This window comes from Salminus brasiliensis, chromosome 6 (assembly GCF_030463535.1).
Source record: "Salminus brasiliensis chromosome 6, fSalBra1.hap2, whole genome shotgun sequence".
NCBI lineage: Eukaryota > Metazoa > Chordata > Actinopteri > Characiformes > Bryconidae > Salminus > Salminus brasiliensis.
In genome coordinates, this window is record NC_132883.1 from 17,952,607 (window position 1) to 17,968,338 (window position 15,732).

A 15,732-nucleotide genomic window follows, 5' to 3' on the forward strand; every position below is an offset into this window, starting at 1 on the left:
TTGAATCATTTGAGTGTTGTATGTTGTACAACACCTGAGGTTTGCCGCAGACGGCCCAAGGTTTGAACGGCCCGAGGTGTCTGTGCCATGCATGGCAAAACGAAATGCCTCCTCAAGCGCCATCATAGTGAAGGAAAGCCGCGGAAAAAATCCACACAGAATATTTACAGACATGCTGATTCACAGAGTTTTTTTTTATGGCTCGGAGCATTTGGATGGGACTTGAACCACTGAGAAACTCTGATAATTACACTACCCCACCTCCCCATGTAAAACTAATCTCATCCAAGTAAGTTAATCAGAGAGGCCTGTGAAATGGTTTATTGAAAAGAATCTTTACTGATTCATATTTCTTTACAGTGGTGGTGATAGGACCCAGGAGTTGTGATGTCTACAACTCAAATATATCCATATATATTGAAAAATCGCCAGAAGGGCTTCGGCCATGTTCCTTCCAGAATCAATGCATTATTCATTAGTAAAATAGTGGCAAATTTGGATTTTTTAAATTATTTTCTCTGCAGTTTGAATACTTTTATGAATTATAACTTTATGCAATGTATCTTTTAGAGACATTAAACTCTTCAGATGTCTGCTTTCTATCACCACCACTGTGAACAACCATTATTTGATTATACAGTCATTTTTAACAACATCCAAAGTGTCTCCCAGAAGTATGTTTTACATAATTTAGGGTTTTCTTTTCCAAACTATTGTGGAAAGTATATGAGAGCGTTTTCTCAGAAGTGGTTCAAGCAGCTGTGAGGTTTGATCACTGCTGAGTGCCAGCATCATTACCAGGGGATAAAATGCATGAGCTTTGGTATTACTCTCAAAGTTCTGTCACAGATGTTTCCTCAACAAATCGAGGTGTTTCCGAACGTCTGCCGCACAGTCCACATCTCAATTCATGTGTCCAGCGATATTTAATGGTTCATTATGTAGCATATGGAGAAGATTGCCTCGCTGATCCTCATGATCTGATGTCGTAAGGCTCACACAGTTAGCTTGTGTCAGAGCAAGTCCTCTGCAGTCGTAATTATTCGGTAGAATGAAATTTCATTAAGGAACTGGGGGACAGTCAGCTGAGACGACACCTTACCTGTGCTAATTGAAATTCATTAGGAGTGGAGCTCAGTTGCTCCACAGAAATAAGATACAGGATCACTTGGGGTTTAGCTTTCTGTAATCTAGAAGTGGTGCGTCATTGATCTTGACCGCAACTCTTTTTTTGTTTCTTTAAAGCCACAAAGTGAAACCGAACCACATAACTTTGAAATGAACAGAGATGTTGATTTTGCGGACGTGTTTCTCATAAGCGCTGGAACAATTACTCTTCATTAGCATTAGAATGATTTACCCAGCCATTGGCGCACAGTGGAGGAATGAGTATTAGGAGCCGCAGAGCAATCGCTGACCACCATGGCCATATCTGCTGGAGCAGTTCTAATCATTTTGAGCACCGTGTAATGAAAGCATTTATAACATGATAATTTTCTTGGCTCAAATTCAGGCAGGACTTGACCAAGTCAGACAGTAGCGAGTGGGTCTACCTTTTTTATATATTTTTTTTTCAGTGCAGACTTCTGCACCATTCAGTCAGAGACTGTAAACTGTTTGAAATTTGACACATGCATGATTAATTACAGCTCTCTGACTGAGACTTTGGATAACATAATTCGGAAGAGTTTTATCCAGCTGAAGATTGCCAAGCCCCAGGAAACTTGTGTAAGTGGATTCATTTCAGAAATGGCTTCTCTTGCAGACTTTATTAAATTTGGGTAATGAGAACGCAAGCCACTGTGCAGGTTGTTAGATATAATTAAACCGAACTCTGAAGATGTCGGCGAAGGCACTCTGATTAAAAACACATTTGCAAGTAATCTCAAACAAATTAAACAATTTACTGCACCGGGCGTGGCTCCACCGTGTCCTCTGCCTGAAAGGAATGCGATATACTCCAAATATTGTTATGTATACAGAGAGTGGAGCTCCGGCAAGGGTCATTTAACCCCCCAAGTTTTTCCGCTCCATATGCCGGTGGAGATGGCGGCGTAACCGGTCGAAACACATAGCTCCTGTCTCGTGTTTTAATGAGTGTTGGTATATATTTCCTGTGGTTGAGCACCGAACTTAATTGACCTGAACAACACAGAATGACTTGGCACTCCCCCAGTGACCAACCTTCCCCGGGAACAAAGGCAGCTTTGTGGGTGCTGGAGCACTTTGAAACCTTTGTTAGCTTGTGTCTGTGTCTAAAGGGACAAGCAGGCTTTATTTTGAAATTGAAAGTACACTGCCTATCAAACGTTAGGAATTTGAGTTTTCCTTTGTGCAAGAAATACTTAATAATTACTTAATTGTGACTTAATAATTACAAAATAAAGGTGCTACAAAGGCTTCTTTGAGTGATGCGATAGAAGAAACAGTTGTGGTTTCTTAAAAAAAGAAAACCAAAGAAAACCTTAAAATTTGTGAAGTTCTTTACTAGGGATGCACCAATCCGGATTTTTCAGTTCTGATACCGATACATAAACTTTGCATATCAGTCGATACCCGATACCAGTTCAATACCACTGCTGAATTAATAGACTGTATATCTCACCATGTGGGAGAGACTTAAGGCATCAGAATTTACTTAATCATTACTTTATATAATAGAACAAATGAACACATAGATATAAATGTACTAAATTGCCATTAGTCATTTATTTATTTGCACATTTAGAGCAGTCTCACACCAACAAATTAAAGTAAAAGGATCGGTTCCATGGATCTGCCTAATTTTCCCTTTCCCGATCCAGCTAATTTTGTTAATATCGGGACCAATATCCGATCCTAATATCAGATCGGTGCATCCCTATTCTTCACACACCTCTCTATTACAAAAATAGTTTTTTAAGGACCCAAAAATGGTTCCTCAGTGGCATTGTTCAAAGAACCCTTTGTAGCACCCTTATTTTTAGGAGTGTGCAAAGGTATTAAAACAGCTGTTTGCTCATATAAACAGGATACACAGGTTATGAATAGTGCATTTTGACAAATTATGGGCTTTTTCTTTTCTAAACTGTTGTTGGAAGCACATAGAAAAAGAAATCCCCAGAGGTGGCTTAGCCGGGAGTGCTGATGAGTGCTGACATCACAACAAGGGGATTATTCTCAGCATCCTACTGTCACACACATTACCACCAGCATTTACATGACTTTGTTTTTCCTCGAAATGAGCCTAGTTCTTGTTACATATGGTGCGGTATTGCAAACTGACACTGAAAACATTGATGCTTCTGTACTTGAAACACTCATATACTCTGAACAGGCGGTCGGTCACAAGTTCCACGTCCAAATGAATTATTTCTGTCCTCTTTCTAGGGATCACATATATACAGTGGACATTGAAACAGCCAACACGGAGGAGATCTTTTTCAGCAAGGTGAGCACACCCTGTCGAGCTGTCCAGCAGGATACGATCCTCCACTCCCCTGTAATTACCTGGCGGCACTGAAACCCAAGCGGGACACTAGCAGAAGACGCGCCAGTGCTGTGACCCCACTAAGCACATTATCCAATCAAGAGTCATTGCCATGCGTCATCTTTCCTAAAAAGAGGGACACGGGAAACCAGAGATTTATGCGTACATGTAACTGTTCTCATTAAGCCAGTGCTCTCCTCTTCTGTGCTGGGGAATAATAAAACAATGAGATTGATCCAGGGGCCCAGGGGTTAGGGAGATTGATTAGTGAAAGGATGCAATTTAGCATCAGTGTTTAATCAGTCAGTGGTTTGTAAATGTGGTTTACAGCTTACATAGCCCTGTGGAACGACAACTCCATTTGACCTCCAGGCCAATAAGAGACAGCCGTAATCTAGCGTAATGTGCCTCGCTCCATGTCTGAGCATGTCTGAGGCATCCTCAGTGTAAAGCTTAAGCAGATCACTGCTGAATCACCATCGATTTTTCCTGTCTTCTCAACAGAAACTGACGTGGAAGTCCAGGCAAGCTGATGTGGATACTTGTAGAATGAAAGGGAAGCATAAGGTACATCGACTGTTTCCATATTTGTTTCTTTTTGGTCATGTCATGGCACAGGCCCTGTTTGTTTGGATGGTTAGATAACTTAATGTTCTGAAATCTAATAAAGGCTTTTAGGTCCAGACTAATGTCGCTTTGCAATGTGATACAATGGAGTAAGGTTTCTGTAGTTGTATATTTGGAAATTGTAATGGCATAATTGGTAATGGATTGCAGCTAATGGGCTGAAATAAAGGGTGATAAAGGGGCAAGAGTTGTGATACTATTTTAGAGCAGCAATGCTCTTTATATAGCCAGCAAAACACGACATACGCTGCTGTGAAAAGCATTTCCCCCTCTATTATTTTCTCTGCAATTGCATATTTGTCACAGTGAGAAACAGAATGTTTTTTTGTTTTTGTCAGTGGCCTTGTCAAAGTCCTGACTTGAGCTCAACAGAGAGGTTGTGGCAGGGCCTCGAACAAGTAGTTGATGTTTGAAAACCTGCAAGTATATCTGATAAAAGACAAGTAGGCTCAGATTGTTCCACAACAATGTTAAAAAAAGACTGAAAATGTTTGTTAAATATGAGTTATTATGTATGTGGTGTTAAAGACTAAACTTTATAGAACATTTATTTATAGGTAATTTATAAGCATTTTAGACCAGAGGGGAATTGGTCCCTTTATGTGGGTCTTGGTTCCTACCCAGGTTTCTTCGTCCAGCCTTGAGGGAGTTTTTCTTGCTCACTGTTGCATGTCTTATTTGTTTTGTATATTTTTGGCCTTATTTCCAGTTTTTTTTTTGTAAAGCTGCTTGTAAATCTGACTTGTCTACTAATCTTAGACAGGTAATTACATTTTTCACACATGGGATTTGGGTGTTGGTTAGAAATGTTTTATTTATTTATAATTTAGTCATTCTAAATCTACCCCATTTTTCTATCCAATTTGGAAGACCAATTACCCAATTCCCATTCATGCAAACTCCCCCTATCACTAGCAATGCCCTCAACACACGTGAGGCCTGCCACCACCTCTTTTTTTGAACTGGTGAAGCTAGGTAGCCAGCGTGCACGAAAGAAAAGCGCGTCTCTCTAGCCCATATACAGCAGGTAACAGCCGTCTGACCAACACTGATAACACTCGGGGTGATGTGAGGAAGAAGTGTCATCAACCCACCCCTAAAAGAGAACGGCCAGTTGTGTTCTCTCTGACTCTGGCTGCTGAAGGCAAGCAGCATGACCTGGGATTCGATGCAGCGATTCTTGGATCCACTGGACCACTTTTGTGTTTAAGAAAGCTCTAACATGTATTGAGTATTACATTTCATTTACAGCACTGTATGATGGTAGAATGTGTTCAAAAATCAAACATTTTAAATGTACCAAGCATGAAATGTTTGTATGTTTTCATGAAATGTTCGCCTCCTGTTTTCTTTTATGTAGGATGAATGCCACAATTTCATCAAGGTCCTTCTCCAGCAAAACGATGACACCCTGTTTGTGTGCGGAACAAATGCTTTCAACCCTTCCTGTCGAACTTACAAGGTATTGCTCCATTCCCCATGACCTCTCAAAATACACGGCAGATTTGGAATGCAAACAGCTCAATAAGAATGTGACATACTGTAGCAGAAAAACCAAGAAGCCTTGGACAGTGATGGATTACCCCTGCATGAGTGATTTGCAGGTGTGGGCTGCTGGGGTTGACTCAAAGCAGAGACGCCCAGCCGGGCACGGATGGTTTGCATCAGCCTCTCTTGTGTTGATGCTACAATTGGTCAGACATGAACGTGTTCGTCTTTTGTTTTGACAGATTTATCGCAGAGTGGTGTCCTGGGCTAGATAACATGTGGGAGCTTGCGCGCTCTTCTGCAAAAAGTTCGGAATGACGCAGAAGCGCGCCCCAGCTAGAGGAATGGGTTCTGGGCTTTAGAGGCCCTGATTATTTTTCACAAGAGAAGTTCCCAGTGGCATTCCCCTCGCATGCCTTTCACCTTCTCGCAGCACACATATTAGCCACTGATGCTAATGAACGTCTTTTCTATGCTGGATTTTTAGTCGACATGCTTGTAGTTGTCATTGAGATGTTCTCGCCACCCTCCCTTCGTCTTTGTAAGTGTTGAATAGTCTTTTTTTTCCATTGAGTCCTTTCACTGCCTAGTGTCTGGAAGACTTGCCCTTTGAACTTTGCTTTCTTCTCCGTTTGCATTTATTTTAGCAGGATTCGCAGGCGTGCATGAGGCAAAGTCTTTTGACAGAGTTTACTGGGGAAAGTACACATCGGGCTGTTGTTTATCTGAATGTCTTGGTAATTTCAATGATTTAGAATACTCTTCATTGGGAGCAGTGTCTAAAGGGCTGTGTAATAACTGGCGCAGAAAAAAAAAGAAAAATAAGACAGTCCCGGTCTTGTTTTTTTTTTTTTTTTGCCTGGAGCTGCAAGAAGCCGCTCACAGATTTTCCCCCTGTGGATATTTGGCCCTCGCAAGCCTCTGGGCGTGCCCGCTTGTGTGATGGCCGTAGTCGGACGGCGCATGTGTGTGTCCACCTTGGCCACCGTTCCGCCTTTCCATCCTCCCAGTGTGACGGCTCTGAAAAGGGCTTCTGTTTTGGGGCCAAACTCATCCCACATTAATCAGAGCCTCTGAGAGAAAGAGAGAGAGAGAGAGAGAGAGAGAGAGAGAGAGAGAGAGAGAGAGAGAGAGAGAAGTAGCGCAGAGGAGGGGGTCCACTGTACAAATGTTCTACTGAACGCCGGTCTGCTTTATACACACACACACACATACATACACACACCTCCCCCTCCCGAGGGCCCATCTGCGGCTCTCTCGGCGCCGACACTTGTGCACCCCGAGACCGCTCAGACAGACACCTTGGCAGCCTCGGCCCAGGCTCAGAGCAGGCAAGCACAGTGTCTTAACGCCTCTCTCAGCGGCCTGATATACGGTGGGTGTCGATTACATCACCTGTTGCCGGGCGGAGCAAGGGCGGTGCAGGTGAAGTGACTAAAGACCGACTGCAACACCAAAAAAAAGCCCATAACCAATATCAAAGGGATGCCTTCCTAATGCATTACGGAAGGTATAACTACACGCATGAATGATAGGCCTTTGAGTGTTATATGATACACTTCCCACCGTTCATCTACTGATGCGTCTACCAGGAAGCATGAGCCTATGCTCGGATTTCCTACGAAATTCCTTCTTTTGATGGAATTAATGAAGGTATCAGTCAAAGTCCTCCTTCAAGGGAAGTCTGCAGGATGTCGGCACAGCAGAGTAAAACAACAAGGTCTTTTTGATATAACTCCCCCTTTGCTGTATGATGCAGAGTTCACTGTTTGAGCATCTCTCGCCCCCATTGAAAAGGCAAGAATAGCTCAGCAGCTTTAAAGGCAGCCTTAATGAGAGCAAAGGTCGTTGCCGCAGTCTCATCAACACACGGACAGCCCTCACCTACACTAACACCAATATGTAACGGCAGACGATGCTCCAGTGCAAAGAAAGTGTGGAGAAGGAGCGGAGTGCCGCGCGTTTCCATTGGTAGTGTTCCTAATTCATGCATTCCTATTCATCTTCAGCTTAACACCTTTGTAAAAAAGAAAAAAAAACTTAATTAGGACCATGGTGTCAGCTCCTGATATTTCATATCCTCCAGCAGAACTTCTGCATGTGGCGAGACTTCAGCGTGACCTTTTTCAGAAGCTAGATGATAGCTCTTTCTGCCGAGAAAGAAATAGAAAACAAAATGACCTGTTTAGAAGCCAAAAAGGGTGGCGTAAGCACTCGCACTTCTTGGCAAGCTCCGGCCTTTGTGAAGCGCAAGAAAAGCATTTAAAAATAACTCCTTCAGTGAAAATCAGCCCATGCAAGAATTTGCGTGGAAGGATGTCTCTGGATGCTAGTTAATATAGATATCCTTTTTTTTTTTTTGAGTAAGTGACCGGATGAGTAAAATAATTTGATGAAAATCCCTGGCAGAATTCTGCAATTTAAGAGACCTGGCTGAAAAGCTGAACGCTAAGAAAGGTTTAATTGTCTACAATTTTCTTTAAGCCTTTGAATGAACATAAGATACATACTGAGCATTCTATAAATAGCTCTCGGGTGATATCAGACATGTAGTGGAGAAGTTCTTGGGCTCTCTGCTTGAGCAGCGATCACAAATTGCTTGTCTATTGCCTCTCGTGGAAGCAGTGAATTGGTTTCAAGTGGTCGGCTCTTTTTTTTTCAACTGTTTATCTGCTGCTGATCAAACGGTTTCAACACGTCTATGCTGGCCCGAAAACAAAAAAACCCAGCTTCACCACACTTTCTTGTTTCCACTATCATTCATATGATTTGTTTAGCATCAGATTTGGAATCTGTTATGGTGCTAATTGATGATTTATTTAGTTTGAACGTTTGAAAGTGACACTTTTCACCATTTTTTGAAGAAACAAAAATGTTTCTTCAAAAAAATTTTTTTTTGAAAAAGCCAAATCTGAAAGGCTGCTGTGGCCTAAAATGTCAGTGTATCCTTAGTAGAAGTGCTTGCTAGTTGCTGTGTGATTGGAGCCGACCTTTCACCTTTGCTTCTCTCTCTTTCTCTCTCTAGACGGACACCTTGGATGCCCTTGGAGAGGAGATTAGTGGAATGGCCCGATGCCCGTATGATGCCAAGCATGCCAATGTTGCCTTGTTTGCTGGTGAGCCATCAAAATGACTGTTTTTTTATACGACCAGTCAACAACAATAACTACTACTCCAATGATTCATTCATTGTTGAGTATTAGCTTCACACCGAGCTGTTTATTTTAAGACTGTCGGCTGAGGGTGATTAGTGCCAGGCAAGCCACAGCTTTTAAATAGTAATGCGCATTCTTTACATGGCCCTGTACTGTAAGTCCTACAGAAGCATGCCAGGAATACAAGGCACTCCGAGGCAGCATGAGCTAGCAGATACACATTCTGCGACAGATTCTTTTTCTCTCTCTCTGTCTCTCTCTCTCTCTGGTTCTGGGAAGAACGCACTGCTTGGCAGCCTTCGCCTGTGGCCGGTTTGGAAACACATGAAACTATTGTGGTATTAGGGGGAAAAAAATAGATGGAGTCCTCTCCGAAATATAGGGATTAAAAATAACTCCCAAGATGGAAAACCCAGATGAGTCATTTCTCCATTAGTGGCTTGAGACAGCCTTCCAATTTGAGGCCTGCAAAAGTGATTCATTCCCAATGATAGTCGCAGTTTTGCTAATTGCTTTTATTGCCGTCATATTTTGCTTTGTTTAGCCAAAGCAGAGCAAACATTTTGGCGGTGACTCATAAACTTTTCCCCTAACTGTAAGCCTCATCTGCGGCCCTGTTGTTCCTTTCTTCTGGAAAGTACGAGAAAAGTACGAGTGTTTGTGAACGCTAGGTATTTCAGCATGCTTCGTTTTGGTCCCTGTGATTCTAGGCCCTGCGTGTTCTTGTGTGGTCGCTTTTTCAGAGAGTGTTTGTAACTCCCGTATTCTTTGCAGACGGAAAATTGTACTCTGCCACGGTCACCGACTTTCTGGCTATCGACGCTGTCATTTATCGCAGTCTAGGAGACAGCCCGACCCTGCGAACAGTCAAGCACGATTCAAAGTGGCTAAAAGGTAAGGCTTGATTAGAACAAGAGAGCGGGTATGAATGTGTTCTGCGTAGAGAGATTGTATCTGTCTTTAGGAGTTACTGTTGTTTGGGCTTGGTTAAGGAACATTTCCTCTGCTTATCCAGTCTGCTGACAGAAACATGGCCTTGCACTAGCTCACGGAGGGGTTGAGCAGTAGATTAGTCTTCTACTTAGTTTAGTCTTTTATTCCTGCCCTTCATCACTGATAGAAGAGTTAAGACAGAACACTGAACAAAGTGTGTATGTGTGTGTTTATCCTCTCTTTATTGCAGAGCCCTATTTTGTCCAGGCGGTGGATTACGGAGACTTCATTTACTTTTTCTTTCGGGAAATCGCCATGGAATACAACAGCATGGGAAAGGTGAGCAAACTGCATTCGTGACTATTTGAAAAATAAGACGCTACAGTGCAGCATTTCCTACCTTCGCCATCACAGACAGGATGTGCGAATAGGAAGCAAACAGGAAGTGGGTGTCTCAAGCATCTGAGAGGGTTTTCAGGAAAGGTCGGGCCATTTTCAAAATAGGAAAACACTCAGGATACACGGCTAAAAATAACAAAGAGAACTCTGCAGTTATTGTCTGAATACTTAGTCTTAAGTCTCAAAATAGTCCCAGTTTCCCCCTCGGCTAAAGGGCCTCGGCATATTGGAAAGGGATTAAATAATGAAGAAATTTCATTTAATGAATCTTGTTTTGGTAAGTCCTCATCCGTAGCCCTTCACAAGGTGCTGTTTGCTGATATAGTGCTCTTTGGTTGGGGTCTAACTGTAGTGGAAGCACATTCTATGAATACAGCTTTCAGTGCTTACAGTAAGGATGCAGTTGAAAGATTACTGTAATTACAGTCATCCTGCTCTGCTAATGCAGGGTTAAGTGGTGTGCTGGAAGGCTCAAGATCTCTCAAAGATCCAAAATGTAGAGAAAACTCTTTATAGAGCTGTTTTCACAGTAATGCACAGTCAACTGTATGTTTTCAGGACTTTTCAGAGGCACATTGTCATAATATTTGACATTAGAATAGCTAATGTCAATCAAGGGTGGAGCATCTTAGTTTTAAGATCATCTCCACTTTAAGATACTTTTGAGATTCCTAAGACCCTGTTTACACCTGGTCACTTCATGTGTCTTGAGTATCAGGATTATATCTGGATGAGGCCAAGCTTCATAAAAATGATCAATACACCCAACACACCCAAGACGTATTTAATACAAATTCGATTACTCAAACCTCTTTAGGAGGTGGTCTGAGACGCATTTGAGACATAGCCATATCATAGCATTGTATCCATCTCTCCAAGACACATTCAGCAACCAAGACCCCTCCCAGTACAACCAAAACACCAATAATAATTGCTGCACAACAAGCGCATTTGCATATTCTGTCCCATGCAGCGATTGTAAAGACGCATTGTGACTACCAAGCATAGATGCATACTAGTCGCATGCAGTGACCAGGTGTAAATGGCCTCTTAGGTGCTTTTTGGAAACCTAGTTATAGACATTATGTGGATTTATGTCAGTAAAATTCTATATAGTATATAATAATTACAAATAAACACAAGTGCAGTAGACCGGTTAAGTTATCGGTGTGTTTATTAGAAGAACACGGTTAAAAGACTCTCTATGCACTCCAGCCTTTGTATGGATTTGTTTAGTTCCACCAGCAGACCCCCTAGTTTCATTTAATGAAGGGTTCAATAGATAAACTTAGGTTTAATTACTTGGTGGGCTTCCTTGAGAAGAGCTTTAGAAATTGGTTAGTCTAAAATAATCGCACACAAAAAATCACATTTTGCTGTTTTTGTATTAGTATATATTGTAATGTTTTTGAACAAATAAAAGATAATATAGTTGTCATTTGTACCAAAACTGAATGAAAAATGAATCAAATGGAAAATGCAACAATGGCTTCCTCAACAATCACATTCAGGGTAATTGAATAATTGAGAGGTCAGACAGCTACATGGTACCAATAACAATATCCTGTGCTTTTCTATTAAAATTCTTATTATTACCTTTGTACAGAATTTTCATTTTGGCTAAACTTTGAAGGGGTGATTACTAAAACAATAGAAAACAATAGGTTCTCTGTCTGCATTGCTCCCTCTGTCAGGTGGTGTTCCCACGAGTGGCACGGGTGTGCAAGAACGATCGCGGTGGCTCGCAGCGTGTGCTGGAAAAGCAGTGGACGTCTTTCCTAAAGGCCCGTCTCAACTGCTCCATCCCCGGAGACTCACACTTCTACTTCAACATCCTGCAGGCCGTCACTGACGTCATCCACATTAATGGGCGCGATGTTGTCATGGCAACCTTCTCCACACCGTACAACAGGTACGCTGGTTCTCGTTACCAGTCTTTGGCCCTGTAATGCAGAGCGGCATATTCTGAGGGAAAGATTTTTGATTTATCAATAATGAATGGAGAATAGGCTCAGCAGCTAATTTCTTTATCTAAATTAGAATCGCAGAGCCGGCCTAGAGCTTGCCGTATTTTACAATTCCCATGTTACGGAGGTATAAGGAGATAAACCAATTGCTTGTGACAGTGCAATTGAGCCTGCTTAATGGGCATTAAAATCAGCCGAGCAACTAAGAAATTTCAATGAGGGTTTCAGTAAGGGCCATATTCAAAGTTAATCAAAGCGTAGAGAATGAACTTCTATTGACTGGAAGTTCCAGCTGTACAATGGGGACATATTAGTCACTGGTTCTGACCGACTGCCTTGAGAGCATGCCAGTTTTGCCTCGCAGGCTGAGTATTTCTAGCTTATTACTGAGATTTACAGTTTTGGGCAATAAGGGTAACAGAATCTCATCTCTGTCGTCGTCACAATTATGTCCTTGTGTGCTCTTTTCCTGCTGTGTTCCTATTAGACTGACTGGTGTACACAAGAGAATGAGTGATTCAGAGTTTTGTTATGTACACAGTAGTGGCTATCTGTGGGTGCATTACTGTACGTCTCTTGGCTCTGCTGTAGCATTCCAGGCTCAGCCGTCTGTGCCTACGACATGGCGGACATCGCCACGGCCTTCACGGGTCGCTTCAAAGAACAGAAGTCCCCCGACTCCACCTGGACCCCTGTACCCGAGGAGAAAGTGCCCAAGCCCAGGTAGAGCAAGTCTAGAGTTCTTGTCTAAATGTAATTACATAATATGTTACATTGTTGATTGCGTAATGAATTCACATTTACAGTTGGTTTACATTTTGCCTTCTTTTTACTTTTTGACATAATTTGGCAGTTGTTCTTTACATTGTGTCATTTACTGATCCAATGGATCAATAGAAATGCTCCAAAATGGCTTAGAATAAAAAAAATGTACATTTATTTTGAAGTTACTGTTTTGGAAGGTTTTTTGTTTTTTTCTCGTTTCCATGTCATACATTTTGTAAATTGTTCGTGTGCCCACATTTTTGTTGTTTTATGCACCAACAACAGTGCAAATTTATTTCATACATGACCATTTTTCATCTTTTCTAGTGCCTTTAATCAAAAAAATCTATTCAATTGAACCCTGTTCTGATTGTCTGCCCAGCACATTGCCCCATTCGAGCGATCTGGCCTGAAACACTGGAGCCAAACTGCTATACGCTAATAGATGATTTTATGTGAATGAGTTGGACGTCATGACACCAGAACAGGCTGTTTTTGCAGCTTACATCTTACATGCTACATCTTTTGTTTCCAAAAGTCAGCTAAACCATTTCACATGATATGAACTAGAGCTGGGCAATATGGCGATATTTTCTTTTCATATGTTATCGTTATGCTTTTGTAAGTATATTGAGGATATAGCCCTTTAAGAACTGCTTTAAGAACACTGATCAACTGCATCATGTTTCCTTACAGTGTTTGGATGGTAGTTTTTTTTTTAATCTGTCACTACTGCTGCATTTTGTCTACAATCACGCCTATCGTGATAAATATCATGTATTTTAAAAAATGTCTTTAAATATTGTGATACATTGTGAATATTTTTGCCATATCGTCCAGCCCTAATATAAAAACACTGTACTTTTCACAGATATAATTAGTAGCAACGTTTAAGATTCTGTGACATGGTTCCGACCACACATCTGAATATTGACTTAGGGAGGCATTATGTATGTCTTTTAAATGAATCATGGCCACCTTGGGTAGTGCTCTTTGAATAACATGTTACCTTGCCGGGAGAGAGAGGGAAAGAGAGAGAGAGAGAGAGAGAGAGAGAGAGAGAGAGAGGGGACGAGCGAAAGTGCATATCAGCAAATGAGGCATGAGCTCATTTTCCAGATGGCTGACTAATTTTCCAAACGCACCAGCCAGCCTGGTCAATCTTTGTCCCCCGTACCCCTAATTATCACACCAAGGAGCTAGCTGCATTCCCCCCGAAAAAGCCTTTTAAGAGCACAGAGCCAGGGAAGACGATTCCGAGCCGTTTCTAGCCCTCCATATGGTTTGTCGTCATCTCGAGCGCAACAAGGGTATCAGCGGCACTGATTAGCATAAAATTATGTGTTTGCGGGGAAACAAGGTCAGGTGTTAATGAGAGCGAAGACACTAGCTCTGTTTTTATGTAATTTATATTTTCCCTCTACATGCCGCAAGTGTACTAACAGATGAGACGGTTCACTCTGTTGCTGAACCTTGCTTTTTTTATAAAGATGAAAAAAAAAACACAATGTGTTGCTTGTGTATTCAAAACGGTGCTTAGCCAGGCAGCACAATGTGAATGGAAGCCAGATAGTATGGACTACAATAAAATGAACCTGACAGAACCCTTGTATTAAATCTAAACCTGTGCTTAAAATTGCTGTTTTTCTCCTTTAGCTCCCTTTTTGGAATGCTGTGGTTTGAGTTGAACAAATAATGCTTATTGCAAAGCAACACATACTGCATTTAAGAGGTCTTTTCCTCTGTTTACTGAGATCTGTGTAAATTTGCTGACTGTTAAATGTAGATCTCATCTTCTTCCATTTTTTATTAAATTGATTAAATATTAAAGATGGCGCAGCACTGTAAAACTCCTGTGTCACGTATTTGTCTTATCCTCATAGTATCAATCTCTCTCTAACTCGTCATGTCCTCCTGTGCCCTTTAGGCCAGGCTGCTGTGCTGGGTCACCGTCGGTGGAGAAGTACAAAGTGTCCAACGAATTCCCAGACGACACGCTAAACTTTATCAAGATGCACCCTCTGATGGATGAGGCGGTACCCTCTATCGCCAACCGCCCTTGGTTTCTCAAAACAATGGTTCGGTGAGTATTCGCATCATTCCAGCTTTCAGCCACTAATGAAGCTCAGTAGGCACTTTCTAACATCAATACATTTCTGATAGCTCAGTCCCTACAAGCAATGCTTTGCAAATGTAGCCTATAGATCTGGAAACACTTTATTAGGAGCAGCGACACTCATTTTTGCAGTTATCTATTTAGCCAATCGTGTTGCAGCAGCGCAATGCACATAAAATGATGCAGAATCAGAACAATAGATTCAGATAATGTTCATATCAGTGATCTTATAAGCATGTGATTTTTGAGCGTGGCTTGATTGTTGGTGCCAAGCAGGCTGGTTTCATTGTTTCTGTAACTGCTGGTCACCTGGGATTTTCTGCATCAGTTTCTAGAGTTTACTTTGAATGGTGCAGTAAAGAAAAAACTGTTATGTGGATGGAAACACCTTGTTAATGGGACAGGTAAACAGAGAATGACCAGTTGTGCTAGAGAGACATGCTACTCAGATAAACACTATGTAGGCGCCACATTTTGTTCTACTTCTGTCAGCCAAGGACAGAAAGCTGAGGCTGCAGTGAGAGCAGAATCTGAATATCTGCTGAGGCACAAAGATAGGAAGGTCAGAAGTTGGCACCAACAGCACAAAGCTGGGGACCCAGTCTGTCCTGTATCAACAATAACAGCTGGTGGAGGTGGAGTAATGGTGTGGGGAAAGTTTTCTCTTTACACACCTTGGGCCTGTTAATACCAGTCGATCATCACTTACATGCCACAGCCTAATTAAATGGGCATCCCTTCATGGCCACATCTCAACAATTTCAACCTCTTGTGGAATCCATGGCACAACGAATTGAGCAAAGGGAGTCCCTA

At 41.8% G+C, this 15,732-nt stretch overlaps 1 protein-coding gene across 3 annotated transcripts in view; it reads left to right on the forward strand.

Annotated features, from left to right (window-relative positions):
* Positions 1-15,732, forward strand: part of sema6a (sema domain, transmembrane domain (TM), and cytoplasmic domain, (semaphorin) 6A) — a 72,526-nt gene that overhangs the window by 34,877 nt on the left and 21,917 nt on the right. For all 3 annotated transcript variants that reach the window (XM_072681892.1, XM_072681891.1, XM_072681893.1), the window contains 9 exons: positions 3,370-3,430; positions 3,974-4,036; positions 5,457-5,558; positions 8,610-8,700; positions 9,514-9,633; positions 9,923-10,011; positions 11,766-11,983; positions 12,630-12,761; positions 14,731-14,886. In XM_072681892.1, the coding sequence (XP_072537993.1) occupies positions 3,370-3,430; positions 3,974-4,036; positions 5,457-5,558; positions 8,610-8,700; positions 9,514-9,633; positions 9,923-10,011; positions 11,766-11,983; positions 12,630-12,761; positions 14,731-14,886 (1,032 nt within the window). The remainder of the gene's footprint in view (positions 1-3,369; positions 3,431-3,973; positions 4,037-5,456; positions 5,559-8,609; positions 8,701-9,513; positions 9,634-9,922; positions 10,012-11,765; positions 11,984-12,629; positions 12,762-14,730; positions 14,887-15,732) is intronic.